This window comes from Bombina bombina, chromosome 2 (genome assembly GCF_027579735.1).
Source record: "Bombina bombina isolate aBomBom1 chromosome 2, aBomBom1.pri, whole genome shotgun sequence".
In the NCBI taxonomy this organism is placed as follows: domain Eukaryota; kingdom Metazoa; phylum Chordata; class Amphibia; order Anura; family Bombinatoridae; genus Bombina; species Bombina bombina.
In genome coordinates this window covers 709,253,935-709,273,527 of record NC_069500.1, presented here as the reverse complement: position 1 = coordinate 709,273,527, position 19,593 = coordinate 709,253,935, and the positions used below count along the sequence as shown (strand labels likewise).

Genomic DNA, 19,593 nt, shown 5'->3' with positions numbered 1-19,593 from the left:
TGAAAAGCTTATCTTGCTTGTGTCATTCAATGCCTTTTATGTCCCCTGCTACTATACCACCTTTATGTCTCTCCGCAATGTAAGCTTACAAGAACGGCTTAAGTTCTGGGGACTTATATTACTGCCTTCATGCACGCTGTTTCTTTTTCCTTTCCTCTCCCCTACATTGGCGCCATCTTTATACTACATGCCTTCTCTTTGTTTAGTAAAGACCTCTCACTGTTATACTTCGCCCCTCATATGGCTCTTAATGCCATCTATATTTTCCCCAGCTGCCGACCACTCTGTACCTTCATTCGGACTTTCTGCGATCTCTGCCGCACTACGTGGCTTTCCGCCCGTTGCCTCCGCTCTGAATACTGTGCAGCTCCGTCTGTCACGGCTCCTTAACAGAGCGTTACCGCTCGCAGCTTTCTCCTTTTATTTTCGGGTAATGACCCAAACAATCCGGTCCATAGTTTGAGTGCCCCCAGCTGTTGTCTACCAACCATGCCAGCCTTCTAATACTTTAAACTACCTGGAGCTTCACAATTATGTGGCCATTACTCGGCTCCGCCTCCTCCTTTTAATTCTTTAAAGGGACAGTCTAGTCAAAATTAAACTTTCATGAATCGGGGCATGTACTTTAAAACAACTTTACAATTTACTGTTATCATCTCTTGGTATTCTTTGTTGAAAGCTAAACCTAGGTAGGCTCATGCTAGGTTGGTATTTTCTTAGGGACATTGTTTTCTGTCACCCTGGGTTTGAATCACAAAAATCGCTGTAGTGAGAAGACTTTATTGCCCCCTGTATCCTGTTTAACCAGATGTAGGTAGTAAAAATCAATGGTCCCATAAGTTTGACTTTTAGAGTTCTGTGTTTTTTAAATAGCAGAGAGAAAAAAATTAAGCCCGACATCCTAAAATCATAAGGTCTTCATGACAGTCCCATTATCCCTTTGCAGTGAGTGTTGCTCATTGATTCCTGAGATCTTTGTGTAAATTGCACTAAACGTTTGAATTTGGAGCAGATATCAGTCAAGAGAGTTGGTGGAGATAGACGGCAGCATGATATGAGCTGTACTGAGCAACCGTTATTCTGGTCAGTCAGTGCTTCTAAACCTGTCAGACCCCGCCCCCCAGGACCATGCTGGCTCATCTGCAACCTCTTCCTGCAAGTGGAGAGCGGGAGCAGCTGTCCTGTCTTTATTTACTTTCTACCCAGAGTGCAAGGGAGTAGGGGGGGCAGAGTACCTAGATTTGTAAAAGATTAGCTAGGCAACTTTAAAGGTTCGTGTTGCAGCTGCCATCATGCCTAATTTGCACATTGTATGATAGTAATTGTAATTCCCATTCCTGTGCAATTTTAAGCATAATGTAGGCATCTGATGCAGTAGCATAGTGCACAGTGCAGCTACTCTCTCTGGCTTGTAAATGTACCTGCTGCTCTCAAGGAGCAGTGTGCAGTAAGCATGCCGGTTGAAGACCAATGAGTGCATCAGTTCTCTGTACAGGGCTGCTGGAGTGGCTGTCTCCCAGGAGCAGTAGTTTTTGCTTTAGATTGGCTGCGGACTGTGCTTTGAACAAACTTTAACTAGCAGCTGGTACCCATGGCTTTCAGAGAGCTGAAGTGTCAATCAATTCCTCCACACGTCTGACAGATTGGCAGTGCTTTCTTGTGTCAGTTCAGGCTAAATGCTGCTGTTTTTGTGTGTGTGATCTCTCACTTGTAAAAGGTAAGGAAGAGGGCCAGACTTTTTACAAGAAATGTTTTGTATTTTACAAGCATTTAACCCCTTAGCTGCAAAAGGGTACTTTAGAATTTTATAATTTAGATTAAAAAAAAAAAACCTTCATACTATATTAAACACACTACATTTGTATACTTAAAAGAAGAGTGGTAAAAAAGTTGTGACCGCAAATCCGTGTGTGTTTCTATTGACCTATAATAAATGCCTGCAATATTTTTTTATTTTTTTTTAAATGAAATGCCATCTATCTAAGGCCCTGATATTCCAAACCTCTGCTCAAGTGAGATATTCTAAAATGATCCTCCAGCACTGCTAAATCCTTAGTGAAGTTTTCAAAAGGCAGATTTTGCTTTAATTCTCCAAGGGGCATTCCCTGCATTTCTCTATGTGAAGGAGAGACATTCCATTGCATGACATGACAGTTCTGCTGCATTTACACTTTGTGCTTTCTATTTTATATCACGTTACACTTCAGATTAACTTTTATAATATTTAAACTTTTCACTTTCTATTTTGTATACAGCAGTGTATTTAGGAATGTGATTTTTCACATTTTGATTAGGCCTTCACAGTTTCTGTGTAACTTTAAGAAATTAGGCTCAAACATTGTATATTTAACAAATTAGATTGCACTTTGTATGTCTTTTATTTAAATTAAAACTGAAAAACATTTAGCTTCGGTTTCCCAGAGAAAGCGTCATTACTTTCTATGGGCCAGATAATTTAACATTCTCTAGTTTGGAGAGATATTATAGTGATCAGAGACAGAACTCACTAAATGTTCTAAGAAAAAGAGGAGGAACCTGGAAGAGATGCCTTCCATAGAAAGTAATGAAACTCTCTGGGATACAAAATTTCACATGGGAGAGAGAATGTAACTGGAGAACCCCTGGGGCTGTTATAAATGCTCTGTGGTCATCAATTCCAAATTTAAACAAATGTTCTCACTACAATTTAACTTGCTTTTGTCTGTATTTTAGTATATATTACTTTTCTGTTAGTTAAATATGTGTATTGTAAAAGTGAGACCAGCTTGTTTAAAATGCTTACAAAATTTTACAAGACTTGTGATAGAGCTTCAGACATACCCAGGGAACTGTCCTACCCCTCCCACTTTCTGAAGCTGCCAGTTTTAGAATCATATACTTTGCAAGGCATGATTCTAATCTGTTAAAGTAACACAGAACCCATTTAAACATAATCATATAATTTGTAAAATCACTGCTAGAGCTAAATTTAAATATATTTAAATATAAATGAGTGCAAAGCTTTAATGCTATAATACTGAAAGACCCAATCTAAGGTTTAAAGTAGTCTAAAATACAAAGCACAAAGTTTAAGTGTAACAAAACTCTCATATCTCGCAGCACTGGGCTTGTCTCTCCTTCATATATAGACATGAGAGAGATCTCACAGTGCTGGAGAGTTCCACCCTTTTTTTATTTGTGAGTCTGAACTGAAATTTCTCTCCAAGCTGGAGAACCTTTGAATTTCAGGGCCTAAGCTATCAGTCGGCATAATTTGTTAAAAATATACTTTGTTCCTGTTAGTTAACTAGTAGTATTTTAACAACTAATGCAGAGATATGGTTTACTATTTTAACCAATGATGCATGCACATTTTTTATTTATTATATTTTTAAATATGCAATTTTCCTCTATTAGAGGAATTTTTGTCATGGTGATTTTTATTTTTCTATCCTGGATTAGGAAAATGTGATTCTCTAACCTAATCAACATACTCACAAAAATCAAGTTAACCGATTTAAAATAAAAAAAAAAATAATCTATTATGCTGGCTGGGTTTGCTCATTTTTTATAGTTTCAAGTCTGATGGTAATTTACATGAGCAATGCGATAGCTATGAAGAAGTCATAAACCTTAGCATTTGTAATTTTTTGTGAAGTATGTAGTAAAAATAGTTTTTTACGTTTATACATTTTTTATTTATAGTAAATGTAAATATTGTATTCCTTACAGGACCACTCTATGCAGTAGAATTACATAACCAACAAGTATATAATAAAAAGACAATGCAATAGCACTTATTCTGATTTTTTTTTTTCTGACAAATTAACTTTTTCTCCCATTTTTCTGCCCCCCCTGTATCATGTGACAGAAATCAGCCAATCACAGACTAGTATACATAGACCCTTTCTGTAAAGAAGCGCTTCCTCAAATTATTCCTGAATATACTACCCTTCAGCCCAGAGGCAGAACTTTTTTTTCATTTTCTGCAGTGTCTCTGAGGAGCTAGTGTTGCTGCGTTCTTTGCTCTTACTCAGTTTGCATGAGGACAGGTTCATGTACAGCCTCACTGATGCCTGCTGTACGTTCTGGCTCCTAAGTATATTGGTTGGCTCCTAGAATAAATTTAAGCCCTGACTTACCTTTTCTGCAAAGGGCGGAGGAAATTGAAAAGAGAGGAACGTAGTAAATATTTACACTGAAAACGGAACGGTGACACCTGCAGGTAAAAATTTAAAAGTGCAGGCAATTTTTTTTTCTTTTTTAACTGTCATGGCCGGTCTTTCTACAGACACATTACAGTTTCTGCGATGAGATCGCACAGTGTTCTGCCTTGGGGGTGTACTATTCCACAGGTAGATGATTTTATCTCCTATTTGGCTAGGTGAACTACCATTCATTTAGAGGACAGTATCTCCTTTAAAGTACTGCCTTTACTGTTCTGGCTGGAAGAGCCTTATGGCTCAGGTTAGTGGCATGCTGAGATTGATCTAATAGCAGAATACTTTCCCGTATCATCTCAGGGAATGATCTTGTTTGGACCTGCACTGGACGCTATTATTGCACTGCAGGAAAAGGAGCTTTCCTGGCACAAGATAAAGTAAAAGGCAGGGTTAAGCCTGCTGGACGATTTCACTTCTTTTGTCACAAAAATAGTCTTCAGTGTCTCCGAAGTCGGACTTCTCCAAGTCATATTGAAGCCTGGTTCATCTTCGTCCAAAAAGCCTGCCCCTTCCTTCAAATTGCCATGAAGGTGTGGCCCCAAATCCAGACTCTCTTCTGGTGAAGGGGGGGCAGACCTAAAAAAAATTCAGGAGGCTTGGGAAAAATCAGTTAAATATCCTTGGATAAGCAATATAATTTCAAAGGGGTGCCACATAGTGTTTCAATCTCTGCTTTCTTGAGCAAGATTCCTCCTTTCTCATTCTTAATGGGACAGTATTACAGTATACTCCAGCATTCCCCAGGTTTGCATAACCAACACGGTTATTTTAATATACTCTTTTACCTATGTGACTACCTTGTATCTAAGCCTCTGCAGACTGCCCCCTTATCTCAGTGCTTTTGACAGACTTGCATTTTAGCCAATCAGTGCTGACTCATAACTATTGCGAGTGAGCACAATGTTATCTATACGGCACACATGAAGTAGTGCAGTCTAGCTATAAAAACTGTCAACATGCACTTTGATAAGAGTCGTTTTTCATGGGCTTAGAAATTAGCATATGCACCTCCCTAGGTTTAGCTTTCATCAAAGAATACCAAGAAAACCAAGCAAATTTGATGATAAAAGTAATTTGGAAAGTTGTTAAAATTGCACGACCTATCTGAATCATGAAAGTTTAATTTTGATTAGACTGTCCCTTTTTTAAAGATTATTTTAAAGGTTAGAGTTTTCTTAGCATGAGTAACAGAACCATGGGAGTGTTTACTCCAGTCCCCTTAGAAGAACAGAATCCTGGGTTCTATTCAAACATTTAATTGTTCCAAAGAAAGACAGGACGTACAGGCCTATCTTGGATCTCAAAACTCTAAACAACTTTCTGAAAGTTCCAAGATAGGAAATATATTACATTTAGTGCAGGAGGCTCATTTTATAAAAGATGCATATTTACTTATCCAAATTCATAGGGATCATACAAAATTCCTCAGATTTGTATTCAGACCTGCTTCCCCTCCATGGAACCTTAAAAGGACATGAAACACATTTTTTTTTTCATGATTTCAAATTGCATGCTTTAATAAATAAGAGTGTGTAATATTTTAGCTATTATGGTCCTTTAACTCGGTTTTGAGGGTTCTTCATGCTCAGCCGTTTGAGCCTATTCATGGTCTGTACTTAAAATTGTTGTCTTGGAATGGTCTTTCTCTCTTGGTCATTTCCTCGGCCAGAAGGGTGTCTGCATTTTTCTTGTGATTTTTTTTTTTAACCTCTTCTCTTTTTTTTTGTTGGTCAGGATAAAGTGGTTTGAAGAGCCAACTACTCTTTCCTTCCTAAGGTAGTTTCCTCTGAAAACATAAATCAGGAAATTGTAGTCCCATCTCTCTGCCCACCGCCTACAAAATACTAAAGAGAGATTACTTCATAACTTGGATGTAGTCGGTGATTTGAAAGCTTATCTTGAAGCCAATTAAGGATTCAGAAATTTTTCTTCCTTGTTCATGCATTTGTCTGGTCCTTGCAAGGGACAAAAAGCTTCTGCAATTACCTTGGCCACTTGTCTTAAATCTTTAATTCCCACAGTATTTCTGGCAGCAGGGAAGTCTCCCCCAGAACAAATTACTGCTCATTCACCATGAGCATTCACCACCTTTTTAGGTTTTACGGGATGTAGCTTCTATTGAACAGAATTGGAAGGCAGCTACTTGGTCATCTTTGCATATATTTACCAGATTTTACCATTTAGATACATTTGCCTTTTCTGAAGCTGCTTTTGGTAGGAAAGTTCTGCAGGTCACAGTGCCTGTTTAGTGTCCTTACCTGACTTATCTGTTTCTTCCTGCCCTATTTCATGGTGATGGCGAGGTGGAAATGAGGCGCTAGAGATAGCACTAGGGGTTAAAAGTACTATGGATAAAGTGATATCTTACTATTATATTAGTGTGTGTTTAGAGAGTTAGGCTTGTAGATGTTGAAATCACATCAGATTAGATAATTAGCGACAGGTGTAAAACATATAAACGTCTTGTAAATGTTGAAATCACTAAAGAACTATTGACAAGATATAAAACATAAATAAACAACAATTTATTACAAATGTAACCCTGTTAATAGAGAAGCACAAATCTTAGTGCTATAAAATGGGCATGTAAAATATACAATAAAAATTATATAATACCTAAGTGTTGCAACACTGATTCATAAATTCAAGTTATTTTGATTAGCACAAAAAACAGTGGGTTTTCTGAGGGGGGCTTTTCTAAAGTATACCAGGGGTTAAACCACAAAAACTGTTACAGAAGTTATATGAGCGGTGATGCAATGTATCTGATAAAAGTCAATCCTTGCAATGATGCTGTTAGGGATATATATCATGCAGTTACTTTCAGGTTATAATCCCATATGCAGCGATATTAGCTGTGTAGTGGAGTATTAGTGGCAAATATCAGATGACAACGGTATTCACGTTTGTAAATGAACAGGAATGCTTGTAATTTTAAGTCGGTTCACTGAATATTCCATTTAGGTAAGGGTTATTAGTGTAAATGTTCTTACCCTTATTTGAAGATGAATCCAGCTAACCTTATTTGCAGCGTTCTGCCTTATTCCCCAGCGCTTGCCGCATCTACTTACTCCGTATCTCAGGTGGGGGAGTTCCGGGAGGTCAATTGCCCTGTGACCTGAGCCCCCGTCTGGATCCTCTGTGCCCGTAAACGTAAGGGCAGACACCTCAAGCTGTAGTCTTCTTTTTTTTTTTTTTTTTTTTTTTTTTTTTTATATACTTGCGCAAGTTATTCCTTAGAAGGTTCTTACTTGAAGTCTTTCCTGCTCTTTAGTACTGAACGTACGCAGGTAATTCTCCGGTCTCCTTCTGGTGTAATAGAAAGTCACACTCTGGCTTTTTCAAGATTCAGATTCTTGGGGATGTTATTTCAGCACCAATAAAACTGAAAACAGATTTAAGCACTAGTATATAATATTATATGAATATGTTAAAAAAAAAAAAACAAACAAAAAAAAACAATAGAGAGATATATGTGATTTATATGTATGTCATAATGGGACTTTTTTTTTCTACTACAGACTTCACTAGAATCTTTTGTCTTATGTTGATTTTTCTATTTCAGGTACTTCAAGATGCTGGAATCGGAGAAGGATCTGGTTGCGAAGATGTTGAGGGCTGTATTGCAGGCAAATAAACATGGTGTACCTCTATCTCGGCTGCAAGGAGAATACAAGTCACTTACCGGAGAGTTTATTCCTTTTAAGGCAATGGGCTTCTCTACACTGGAGGCATGCCTGAAAGCCAATCCTTCTGTAGTAAAAGTTGAAGTTAGTCGTGTTGGTGAGGTAATAATCCACACAGTTCAAATAATTTCGTTCCAATATATTTTAAGAAACATTCCCCATGTTATCCTTGCTAATAGAAACACACATTGAAACTTTTTTAGGAAAAGTTGAAACTATAATTTTTAAAGGAGCATTGTAATGCCGAAAATAAATTGCTGTATCTTAAGTCCATAAAGTAGTCTAATTTTCTGATAAGGTAATCCTTTTTCTAACTTTTCCCCTGCTGTCTGTCCCCCCTCTTGGCTCAGCAAAGATATAGCTGTACCAGTTCATGCCATACTAGACAGAATACTGCCTATAGATCATAGTTTGTGCAGATAGAGCTACCACGTTGGTGGGTTGAGAGAGAAGATTGTTTAAAGCATAGCTCGACAAATTTGTTCAAAATTTAGGAGCCAGCCCATAAATTTAGGAGCCAGAAACTTTTATTAGGGACATGCATTCGGAGGTCTCAGATACCTCCGAATGCGGAAGAAGGTGGCAGCTCACATTGTTCGGCTCTTTTCGGAGATGGATTTCTGCTTGTGAAAGTGCAACACACTAAGATCTGTGCAAATTCAAACCTAATAAAAAAAAAAATGTATTATAAATACTTATCAGGATCAAAGCAAACCTAGAAGCCTCAAATCATCCTCTCACTTGTGCATTGTACATACATATGTACTCAAACAAAAAAAAATACTATATCTATATAGATTGAATATGTATGGGGTATGCATGAGTGAATGGATGATTTGGTCCTCTTGATATATTTTATTATGCAAGTAGTTTGCTTTGCTCTAGGACAGAATTTATAATAGAACCATTTGGTAATTTTTTTTGTATGTTTAGGGAATATGTTTCTCCAACATAGGTGTGTCCGGTCCACGGCGTCATCCTTACTTGTGGGATATTCTCTTCCCCAACAGGAAATGGCAAAGAGCCCAGCAAAGCTGGTCACATGATCCCTCCTAGGCTCCGCCTACCCCAGTCATTCTCTTTGCCGTTGTACAGGCAACATCTCCACGGAGATGGCTTAGAGTTTTTTAGTGTTTAACTGTAGTTTTTCATTATTCAATCAAGAGTTTGTTATTTTCAAATAGTGCTGGTACGTACTATTTACTCAGAAACAGAAAAGAGATGAAGAATTCTGTTTGTATGAGGAAAATGATTTTAGCAACCGTAACTAAAATCCATGGCTGTTCCACACAGGACTGTTGAGAGCAATTAACTTCAGTTGGGGGAACAGTTTGCAGTCCCTTGCTGCTTGAGGTATGACACATTCTAACAAGACGATGTAATGCTGGAAGCTGTCATTTTCCCTATGGGATCCGGTAAGCCATGTTTATTACGATTGTAAATAAGGGCTTCACAAGGGCTTATTTAAACTGTAGACTTTTTCTGGGCTAAATCGATTGATTATTAACACATATTTAGCCTTGAGGAATCATTTTATCTGGGTATTTTGATATAATAATATCGGCAGGCACTGTTTTAGACACCTTATTCTTTAGGGGCTTTCCCAAAGCATAGGCAGAGTCTCATTTTCGCGCCGGTGTTGCGCACTTGTTTTTGAGAGGCATGGCATGCAGTCGCATGTGAGAGGAGCTCTGATACTTATAAAAGACTTCTGAAGGCGTCATTTGGTATCGTATTCCCCTTTGGGTTTGGTTGGGTCTCAGCAAAGCAGATACCAGGGACTGTAAAGGGGTTTAAAGCTTAAAACGGCTCCGGTTCCGTTATTTTAAGGGTTAAAGCTTCCAAAATTGGTGTGCAATATTTTCAAGGCTTTAAGACGCTGTGGTGAAAATTTGGTGAATTTTGAACAATTCCTTCATGTTTTTTCGCAATTGCAGTAATAAAGTGTGTTCAGTTTAAAATTTAAAGTGACAGTAACGGTTTTATTTTAAAACGTTTTTTGTACTTTCTGATCAAGTTTATGCCTGTTTAACATGTCTGAACTACCAGATAGACTGTGTTCTGAATGTGGGGAAGCCAGAATTCCTATTCATTTAAATAAATGTGATTTATGTGATAATGACAATGATGCCCAAGATGATTCCTCAAGTGAGGGGAGTAAGCATGGTACTGCATCATTCCCTCCTTCGTCTACACGAGTCTTGCCCACTCAGGAGGCCCCTAGTACATCTAGCGCGCCAATACTCCTTACTATGCAACAATTAACGGCTGTAATGGATAATTCTGTCAAAAACATTTTAGCCAAAATTAACCCTTGTCAGCGTAAGCGTGGCTGCTCTGTTTTAGTTACTGAAGAGCATGACGACGCTGATATTAATATCTCTGAAGGGCCCCTAACCCAATCTGAGGGGGCCAGGGAGGTTTTGTCTGAGGGAGAAATTACTGATTTAGGGAACATTTCTCAGCAGGCTGAATCTGATGTGATTACATTTAAATTTAAATTGGAACATCTCCGCATTTTGCTTAAGGAGGTATTATCCACTCTGGATGATTGTGAAAATTTAGTCATCCCAGAGAAACTATGTAAAATGGACAAGTTCCTAGAGGTGCCGGGGCTCCCAGAAGCTTTTCCTATACCCAAGCGGGTGGCGGACATTGTTAATAAAGAATGGGAAAGGCCCGGTATTCCTTTCGTCCCTCCCCCCATATTTAAAAAATTGTTTCCTATGGTCGACCCCAGAAAGGACTTATGGCAGTCAGTCCCCAAGGTCGAGGGAGCGGTTTCTACTTTAAACAAACGCACCACTATTCCCATAGAGGATAGTTGTGCTTTCAAAGATCCTATGGATAAAAAATTAGAAGGTTTGCTTAAAAAGATGTTTGTTCAGCAGGGTTACCTTCTACAACCCATTTCATGCATTGTCCCTGTCACTACTGCCGCATATTTCTGGTTTGATGAACTGCTTAAGGTGCTCGATAGTGACTCTCCTCCTTATGAGGAGATTATGGACAGAATCAATGCTCTCAAATTGGCTAATTCTTTCACTCTAGACGCCTCTTTGCAATTGGCTAAGTTAGCGGCTAAGAACTCTGGGTTTGCTATTGTGGCGCGCAGAGCGCTTTGGTTGAAATCTTGGTCGGCTGATGCGTCTTCCAAGAACAAGCTACTAAACATTCCTTTCAAGGGGAAAACGCTGTTTGGTCCTGACTTGAAAGAGATTATCTCTGATATCACTGGGGGTAAGGGCCACGCCCTTCCTCAGGATCGGCCCTTCAAGGCAAAAAATAGACCTAATTTTCGTCCCTTTCGTAAAAACGGACCAGCCCAAGGTGCTACGTCCTCTAAGCAAGAGGGTAATACTTCTCAGGCCAAGCCAGCTTGGAGACCAATGCAAGGCTGGAACAAGGGAAAGCAGGCCAAGAAACCTGCCACTGCTACCAAGACAGCATGAAATATTGGCCCCCGATCCGGGACCGGATCTGGTGGGGGGCAGACTCTCTCTCTTCGCTCAGGCTTGGGCAAGAGATGTTCTGGATCCTTGGGCGCTAGAAATAGTCTCCCAGGGTTATCTTCTGGAATTCAAGGGACTTCCCCCAAGGGGGAGGTTCCACAGGTCGCAGTTGTCTTCAGACCACATAAAAAGACAGGCGTTCTTACATTGTGTAGAAGACCTGTTAAAAATGGGAGTGATTCATCCTGTTCCATTAAGAGAACAAGGGATGGGGTTCTACTCCAATCTGTTCATAGTTCCCAAAAAAGAGGGAACGTTCAGACCAATCCTAGATCTCAAGATCTTAAACAAATTTCTCAAGGTCCCATCGTTCAAGATGGAAACCATTCGAACTATCCTTCCTTCCATCCAGGAAGGTCAATTCATGACCACGGTGGATTTAAAGGATGCGTATCTACATATTCCTATCCACAAGGAACATCATCGGTTCCTAAGGTTTGCATTCCTGGACAAACATTACCAGTTCGTGGCGCTTCCTTTCGGATTAGCCACTGCTCCAAGGATTTTCACAAAGGTACTAGGGTCCCTTCTAGCGGTGCTAAGACCAAGGGGCATTGCAGTAGTACCTTACCTGGACGACATTCTGATTCAAGCGTCGTCCCTTCCTCAAGCAAAGGCTCACACGGACATTGTCCTGGCCTTTCTCAGATCTCACGGCTGGAAAGTGAACGTGGAAAAGAGTTCTCTATCCCCGTCAACAAGGGTTCCCTTCTTGGGAACAATTATAGACTCCTTAGAAATGAGGATCTTTCTAACAGAGGCCAGAAAAACAAAGCTTCTGGACTCTTGTCGGATACTTCATTCCGTTCCTCTTCCTTCCATAGCTCAGTGCATGGAAGTGATCGGGTTGATGGTGGCGGCGATGGACATAGTTCCTTTTGCGCGCATTCATCTAAGACCATTACAACTGTGCATGCTCAGTCAGTGGAATGGGGACTATACAGACTTGTCTCCGAAGATACAAGTAAATCAGAGAACCAGAGACTCACTCCGTTGGTGGCTGTCCCTGGACAATCTGTCTCAAGGGATGATGTTCCACAGACCAGAGTGGGTCATTGTCACGACCGACGCCAGTCTGATAGGCTGGGGCGCGGTCTGGGGATCCCTGAAAGCTCAGGGTCTTTGGTCTCGGGAAGAATCTCTTCTACCGATAAATATTCTGGAACTGAGAGCGATATTCAATGCTCTCCAGGCCTGGCCCCAGCTTGCGAGGACCAGGTTCATACGGTTTCAATCAGACAACATGACGACTGTTGCGTACATCAACCATCAGGGGGGAACAAGGAGTTCCCTAGCGATGGAAGAAGTAACCAAAATTATTCTTTGGGCGGAGTCTCACTCCTGCCACCTGTCTGCTATCCACATCCCAGGAGTGGAAAATTGGGAAGCGGATTTTCTGAGTCGGCAGACATTGCATCCGGGGGAGTGGGAACTCCATCCGGAAATCTTTGCCCAAGTCACTCACCTGTGGGGCATTCCAGACATGGATCTGATGGCCTCTCGTCAGAACTTCAAAGTTCCTTGCTACGGGGCCAGATCCAGGGATCCCAAGGCGGCTCTAGTGGATGCACTAGTAGCACCTTGGACCTTCAAACTAGCTTATGTGTTCCCGCCATTTCCTCTCATCCCCAGGCTGATAGCCAGGATCAAGCAGGAGAGGGCGTCGGTGATCTTGATAGCTCCTGCGTGGCCACGCAGGACTTGGTATGCAGATCTGGTGAATATGTCATCGGCTCCACCTTGGAAGCTACCTTTGAGACGAGACCTTCTTGTTCAGGGTCCGTTCGAACATCCGAATCTGGTTTCACTCCAGCTGACTGCTTGGAGATTGAACGCTTGATTTTATCGAAGCGAGGATTCTCAGATTCTGTTATCGATACTCTTGTTCAGGCCAGAAAGCCTGTGACTAGAAAGATTTACCATAAAATTTGGAAAAAATATATCTGTTGGTGTGAATCTAAAGGATTCCCTTGGGACAAGGTTAAGATTCCTAGGATTCTATCCTTCCTTCAAGAAGGATTGGAAAAAGGATTATCTGCAAGTTCCCTGAAGGGACAGATTTCTGCCTTGTCGGTATTACTTCACAAAAAGCTGGCAGCTGTGCCAGATGTTCAAGCCTTTGTTCAGGCTCTGGTTAGAATCAAGCCTGTTTACAAACCTTTGACTCCTCCTTGGAGTCTCAATTTAGTTCTTTCAGTTCTTCAGGGGGTTCCGTTTGAACCCTTACATTCCGTTGATATTAAGTTATTATCTTGGAAAGTTTTGTTTTTAGTTGCGATTTCTTCTGCTAGAAGAGTCTCAGAATTATCTGCTCTGCAGTGTTCTCCTCCTTATCTGGTGTTCCATGCAGATAAGGTGGTTTTACGTACTAAACCTGGTTTTCTTCCAAAAGTTGTTTCTAACAAAAACATTAACCAGGAGATTATCGTACCTTCTCTGTGTCCAAAACCAGTTTCAAAGAAGGAACGTTTGTTGCACAATTTGGATGTTGTTCGCGCTCTAAAATTCTATTTAGATGCTACAAAGGATTTTAGACAAACATCTTCCTTGTTTGTTGTTTATTCAGGTAAAAGGAGAGGTCAAAAAGCAACTTCTACCTCTCTCTCTTTTTGGATTAAAAGCATCATCAGATTGGCTTACGAGACTGCCGGACGGCAGCCTCCCGAAAGAATCACAGCTCATTCCACTAGGGCTGTGGCTTCCACATGGGCCTTCAAGAACGAGGCTTCTGTTGATCAGATATGTAGGGCAGCGACTTGGTCTTCACTGCACACTTTTACCAAATTTTACAAGTTTGATACTTTTGCTTCTTCTGAGGCTATTTTTGGGAGAAAGGTTTTGCAAGCCGTGGTGCCTTCCATTTAGGTGACCTGATTTGCTCCCTCCCTTCATCCGTGTCCTAAAGCTTTGGTATTGGTTCCCACAAGTAAGGATGACGCCGTGGACCGGACACACCTATGTTGGAGAAAACAGAATTTATGTTTACCTGATAAATTTCTTTCTCCAACGGTGTGTCCGGTCCACGGCCCGCCCTGGTTTTTTTAATCAGGTCTGATATTTTATTTTCTTTAACTACAGTCACCACGGTACCATATGGTTTCTCCTATGCAAATATTCCTCCTTAACGTCGGTCGAATGACTGGGGTAGGCGGAGCCTAGGAGGGATCATGTGACCAGCTTTGCTGGGCTCTTTGCCATTTCCTGTTGGGGAAGAGAATATCCCACAAGTAAGGATGACGCCGTGGACCGGACACACCGTTGGAGAAAGAAATTTATCAGGTAAACATAAATTCTGTTTTTATGCACTGCATGAATAACTTTAGTGATAGCGACTATTACATTTTGCTCCTGTATGAGGAGAGTCCACAACATCATTCCTTACTGTTGGGAAATACTGAACCTGGCCACCAGGAGGAGGCAAAGACACCCCAGCCAAAGGCTTAAAGGGACACTGAACCCAAATTTATTCATTTGTGATTCAGATAGAGCAGGAAATTTCAAGCACCTTTCTAATTTACTCCTATTGTCAAATAATTTTCTTTATTCTCTTGGTATCTTTATTTGAAATGCAAGAATGTAAGTTTAGATGCCGGCCCATTTTTAGTGAACAACCTGGGTTGTCCTTGCTGATCGGTGGATAAATTCATCCACCAATAAAAAAGTGCTGTCAAGAGTTCTGAACAAAAAAAAAAGCTTAGATGCCTTTTTCAAATAAAGATAGCAAGAGAACAAAGAAAAAATAATAGGAGTAAATTAGAAAGTTGCTTAAAATTGCATGCTCTATCTGACTCACAAGAGAATTTTTGGGTTCAGTATCACTTTAAATACTCCCCCTACTTCCCTCATATCCCAGTCATTCTTTGCCTTTCATCACAGGAGGTTGGCAGAGAAGTGTCAGAAGATTCGGAGTAGTTCCTTATGAAGGGTATCTACCCTTCGAAATAGGAATGGAGTTTTAAGTAGTCTTGTCAGCCTCTCAGTGAGAGCTTTGACGAAAGTTAGAGTCTGGAGATGCAGGGAGAATCTTCCTGCAAACCCATCCAGACTCGTATTAACAGCTCCTAAGCAATCGGTGTTGACGAGTTTCACTGCCTGCTTCCATCACTCAAGTCCATGTCAGGAGCAATGTTACAAGACTGTCACACTTGAGAGAGAGGCTGTGTTTCTTTTCCACGGCATAGATTCCGGTAATATTGTTTAATTTTTTACACATATGATAATGCCAGAAGGCAGGGTCACAGTGTGGCTCCTTTTATCTGTATGGAATCAAGGGTTAATATCTCTGAAGGCGATTATTGAACAGTGAGGATTAATCACATACATTTATTTGATTATGCTGCGACATGTGTGAGATGATTTTTGGGCCCAGGCAGTTGAAAGGTACAGGTTTTTACTTTGTTTTTTAAGCTGCGCAGCTTAAAAGGCTTGGCGCTTTTTTTTTTTTGCTCTTATAGTAGGGGAGGTCCTGCATCGCGCACCATGTGACTGCGTGTGGTCACACTTTATTTTCTCTTTTCTGTCTGACCGTGCTGGTTACAGGAGAAGAAGCGGTTTCTCTGTTTTGCCTGGGTCATAGGAGGTGGTGAGTGCCCCAGCCATTGGGGATATAAAGGTGACTTTTTCTCTTCTTAATCAATAGTCTGCTTTTGTAAGCGCAAGCTATGGAGGATTCTGATGCGTTAGAGGGTACTCCCTCTTTACCTAAGTCTAATACCTGTCTATATTGTGAGGAGGCCGCAGTATACCCGCCCGCTCAACTATGTTCCACATGCCTTGATAAAGTAATCATGTCAAAGAAGGTTAATATGTTTGATACCACTGAGCCATCCACCTCTGAGGAGTCTCCGTCCCATGAGGTGCGCACCCTACAGTCATCTCCTAATACACATGCAGCTTCCCGTAGCACTCCTAATACTCCATCTGGAGGGGGCCTTTTACTGCCAGACTTTACTGGGCAGTTACAAACGGCGGTATCTGCGGCCTTTAGTGCTTTACCTCGCCCTACTAAGCGCAAGGTCAAATATTGCTATCCTTCCCAGGGGTCATCAACTAGTTTGTTGGATTTATCTGATACAAGATTATCCGATGATGAAGGCGCCTCTGATACTTCAGAGGGCGCACTTACTGGGTAGTAGTCTGCTGCCTCTAAACCTACAGCTGCGGAGGTACCACAATTTAGATTTAGGATTGAACATTTACGCTCTCAGTTGAAGGATGTTTTGGCTATGTTAGAGGTTCCAGAGCCCAAATTGCCAGAGAAACCTTTGATTCCTAAATAAGATAAGGTCTACGAGGACAGGGTTGTACCACAATCTTTCCTGGTTCCTGTAAAGATGGCGACCATTATTAAGAATGAATGGGAAAGGATTGGTTCTTCCTTTTCTCCTTCATCTTCCTCTAAGAAATTGTTCCCGGTCCCGGACTCTCAACTGGAGTTGTGGGGTTCCATCCCCAAGGTGGATGGCGCTATCTCCATGCTTGCTAAACACACTACTATCCCGCTTGAGGATAGTTCGTTGTTCAAAGAGCCAATGGATAAGAAGATAGTAACTCTGTTAAGAAAGATTTTTCAACATACTGGATATTTGTTTCAACCGGCAGCGGCTGTTGCAGCGGTTGCTGGAGCAGCTACCTACTGGTGCGGCTCCTTATCTGAGTTGATCGAGGTGGAGGGTCCCCTCGATGTGATCCAGTAAAGAATTAAGGGTGGCTAATTCTTTTACTTGTGATGCAAATATGCAAATTATTTGCCTGAATGCTAAGGCTTCAGGTTTCTCTGTTCAAGTACGTAGGGCACTCTGGCTGAAGTCCTGGTCTTCGGACATGACTTCGAAGATTTTATTTGGTCCAGGCCTGGGCTCAATTATCTCCACGGTTACTGGAGGTAAAGGTGTCTTTTTACCGCAGGATAAGAGGAACAAGCCTAAGGGATAAGGTCCTAATTTTCGTTCTGATAAATCCCAACATCAGCAGCCCTCTGCAAAGCCCAAGCAATCCAAGAGTACTTGGAAGCCGGCTCAGTCCTTGCATAAATTCAAGCAGAGCAAGAAGCCCCCGAGACAAAGTCGGCATGAAGGGGCGGCCCCTGATCTGGTTCTGGATCACGTAGGGGGCAGACTGTCGCTCTTTTCAGACGCTTGGTTTAGAGACGTGCAGGACCCATGGGTCCTGGAGGTCATCGCTCAGGGATACATGATAGGTTTCAAGTCTCATCTACCCAGGGGCAGATTCCTCCTATCAAACCTGTCGTTCAGGCCAAAAAAGAGAGAAGCCTTTCTGGAGTGCGTGAGGGATCCATCCTCCCTAGGAGTCATTGTCCCGGTACCTCTCGCAGAAAGGGGTTTGGGATACTATTCAAAACTTTATGTGGTCCCACAGAAGGAGGGAACTTTCTGCCTGATTCTGGACCTTAAACAAATTCCTATTTATCCCCTTGTTCAAGATGGAGACAATGAGGTCCATCCTTCCCTTAGTTCAGGAAGGACAGTTCATGACCGCTAAAGATCTGAAGGATGTTTTGCTTCATGCATCAAGCAGAAGCAGGCATCAGTGATACTGATTGCTCCATCATGGCCTCGAAGGATGTGGTTCGCGGACCTGGTGTGGATGTCCTCATCTCCTCCGTGGAAGTTACCTTGTCGCAGGGATCTTCTGGAACAGGGTCCTTTTTGTTCATCAAAATCTAGATTCTCTGAGGCTGACTGCGTGGAGATTGAACGCTTAGTCGTAGCCAAGAAAGGTTTCTCAGAGGGTTATTGATGCTCGTAAGCCTGTTATTCGTCGCATCTATCATAAGGTGTGGAGAGCTTACTTATTCTGGTGTGAAGAACATGGTTCAGCCTGGCATAAGGTTATGGCTGCCAGGATACTTCTTTTCTTCAGGAAGGTCTGGAGAAGGGCCTTTCTGCCAGTTCCCTGAGGGGACAGATTTTGTCCTTATCTGTTTTGCTGCACAAGAGGCTCGCAGAGCTCCCTGATGTGCAATCTTTCGTTAAGGCTCCGATTAGGATCAGACCTGTGTTTAGATCTAATGCTCCACCTTGGAGTTTGAATCTTGTTCTTAAAGGGACATAATACTCATATGCTAAATCACTTGAAACTGATGCAGTACAACTGTAAAAAGCTGACGGGAAAATATCACCTGAGCATCTTTATGTAAAAAAGGAAGACATTTTACCTCACAACTTCCTCAGCTCAGCAGAGTAAGTCCTGTGTAAAAGTTATACTTCAGCTGCAGGTAAAAATAAATAAAGAAATGAAGAAATGAACAGCAGCCAATCGGCATCAACAGTGCTGAGGTCATGAACTCTTTTACTTTGATCTCATGAGATTTGACTTAACTCTAAGGAAGTTCACTATGAAACTGAATAGGGAAATAAAGAGTGTTCACGAAGCTCACTCCCTTAGCTGTCCCGGGACAGACATACTGATTTGCTGCTTAGAAGTCCTTTACAATGGGATGTGGCTACTGAGGAACTTTTGAGGTAAAATATCTTTCTTTTTTACATAGAGATGTTCAGGTGATATTTTCTAGTCAGCTTTTTACAGCTATGCTACATTGCTTTCAAGTGTTTCAACATTTTGAGTATCATGGCCCAAGGTTTTGCAATGGGCTTTGTTTGAGGCTATGCATTCGGTTGACATCAAATTGTTGTCCTGGAAGGTTGTTTTTCTATTGGCTATTGCATCGGCACGCAGAGCTTCTGAAATTGCTGCCTTGCAATGTGAGCATCCTTATCTGGTGTTCCACACTGATAAGGCTGTCCTACGTACCTGCTTGGGTTTTCTACCTAAGGTTGTGTCTGATCGCAACATCAATCGGGAGATTGTGGTTCCTTCCTTGTGTCCTAATCCTTCTTCTTCGAAGGAACGTTTACCTCATAATTGGATGTGGTTCGAGCTTTGAAGTTTTATCTTCAAGCTACTAAGGATTTTAGACAAACTTCTTCCTTGTTTGTTATCTACTCTGGGAAGCGTAAGGGTCTGAAGGCTTCTTCGACTTCCTTATTTTTTTTGCTTGAGGAGTGTTATACACTTAGCTTATGAGTCAGCTGGATTTAGTCCTCCTCAGAGTATTACGGCTCATTCCACTAGAGTGGTGGCTTCCTCTTGGGCCTTTAAGGAGAAGGCCTCTATGAATCAGATTTGTAAGGCGGCTACCTGGTCTTCCTTTCATACTTGTTTCTAAACATT

The 19,593-nt window shown here is 41.3% G+C and overlaps 1 protein-coding gene across 1 annotated transcript in view; it reads left to right on the top strand.

Annotated features, from left to right (window-relative positions):
* TDRD7 (tudor domain containing 7) overlaps positions 1-19,593 on the top strand; it is a 477,879-nt gene that overhangs the window by 13,423 nt on the left and 444,863 nt on the right. Inside the window, exon 2 of the mRNA XM_053700014.1 lies at positions 7,768-7,990. Within this exon, the coding sequence (XP_053555989.1) occupies positions 7,778-7,990 (213 nt within the window). The 5' untranslated portion in view covers positions 7,768-7,777. The remainder of the gene's footprint in view (positions 1-7,767; positions 7,991-19,593) is intronic.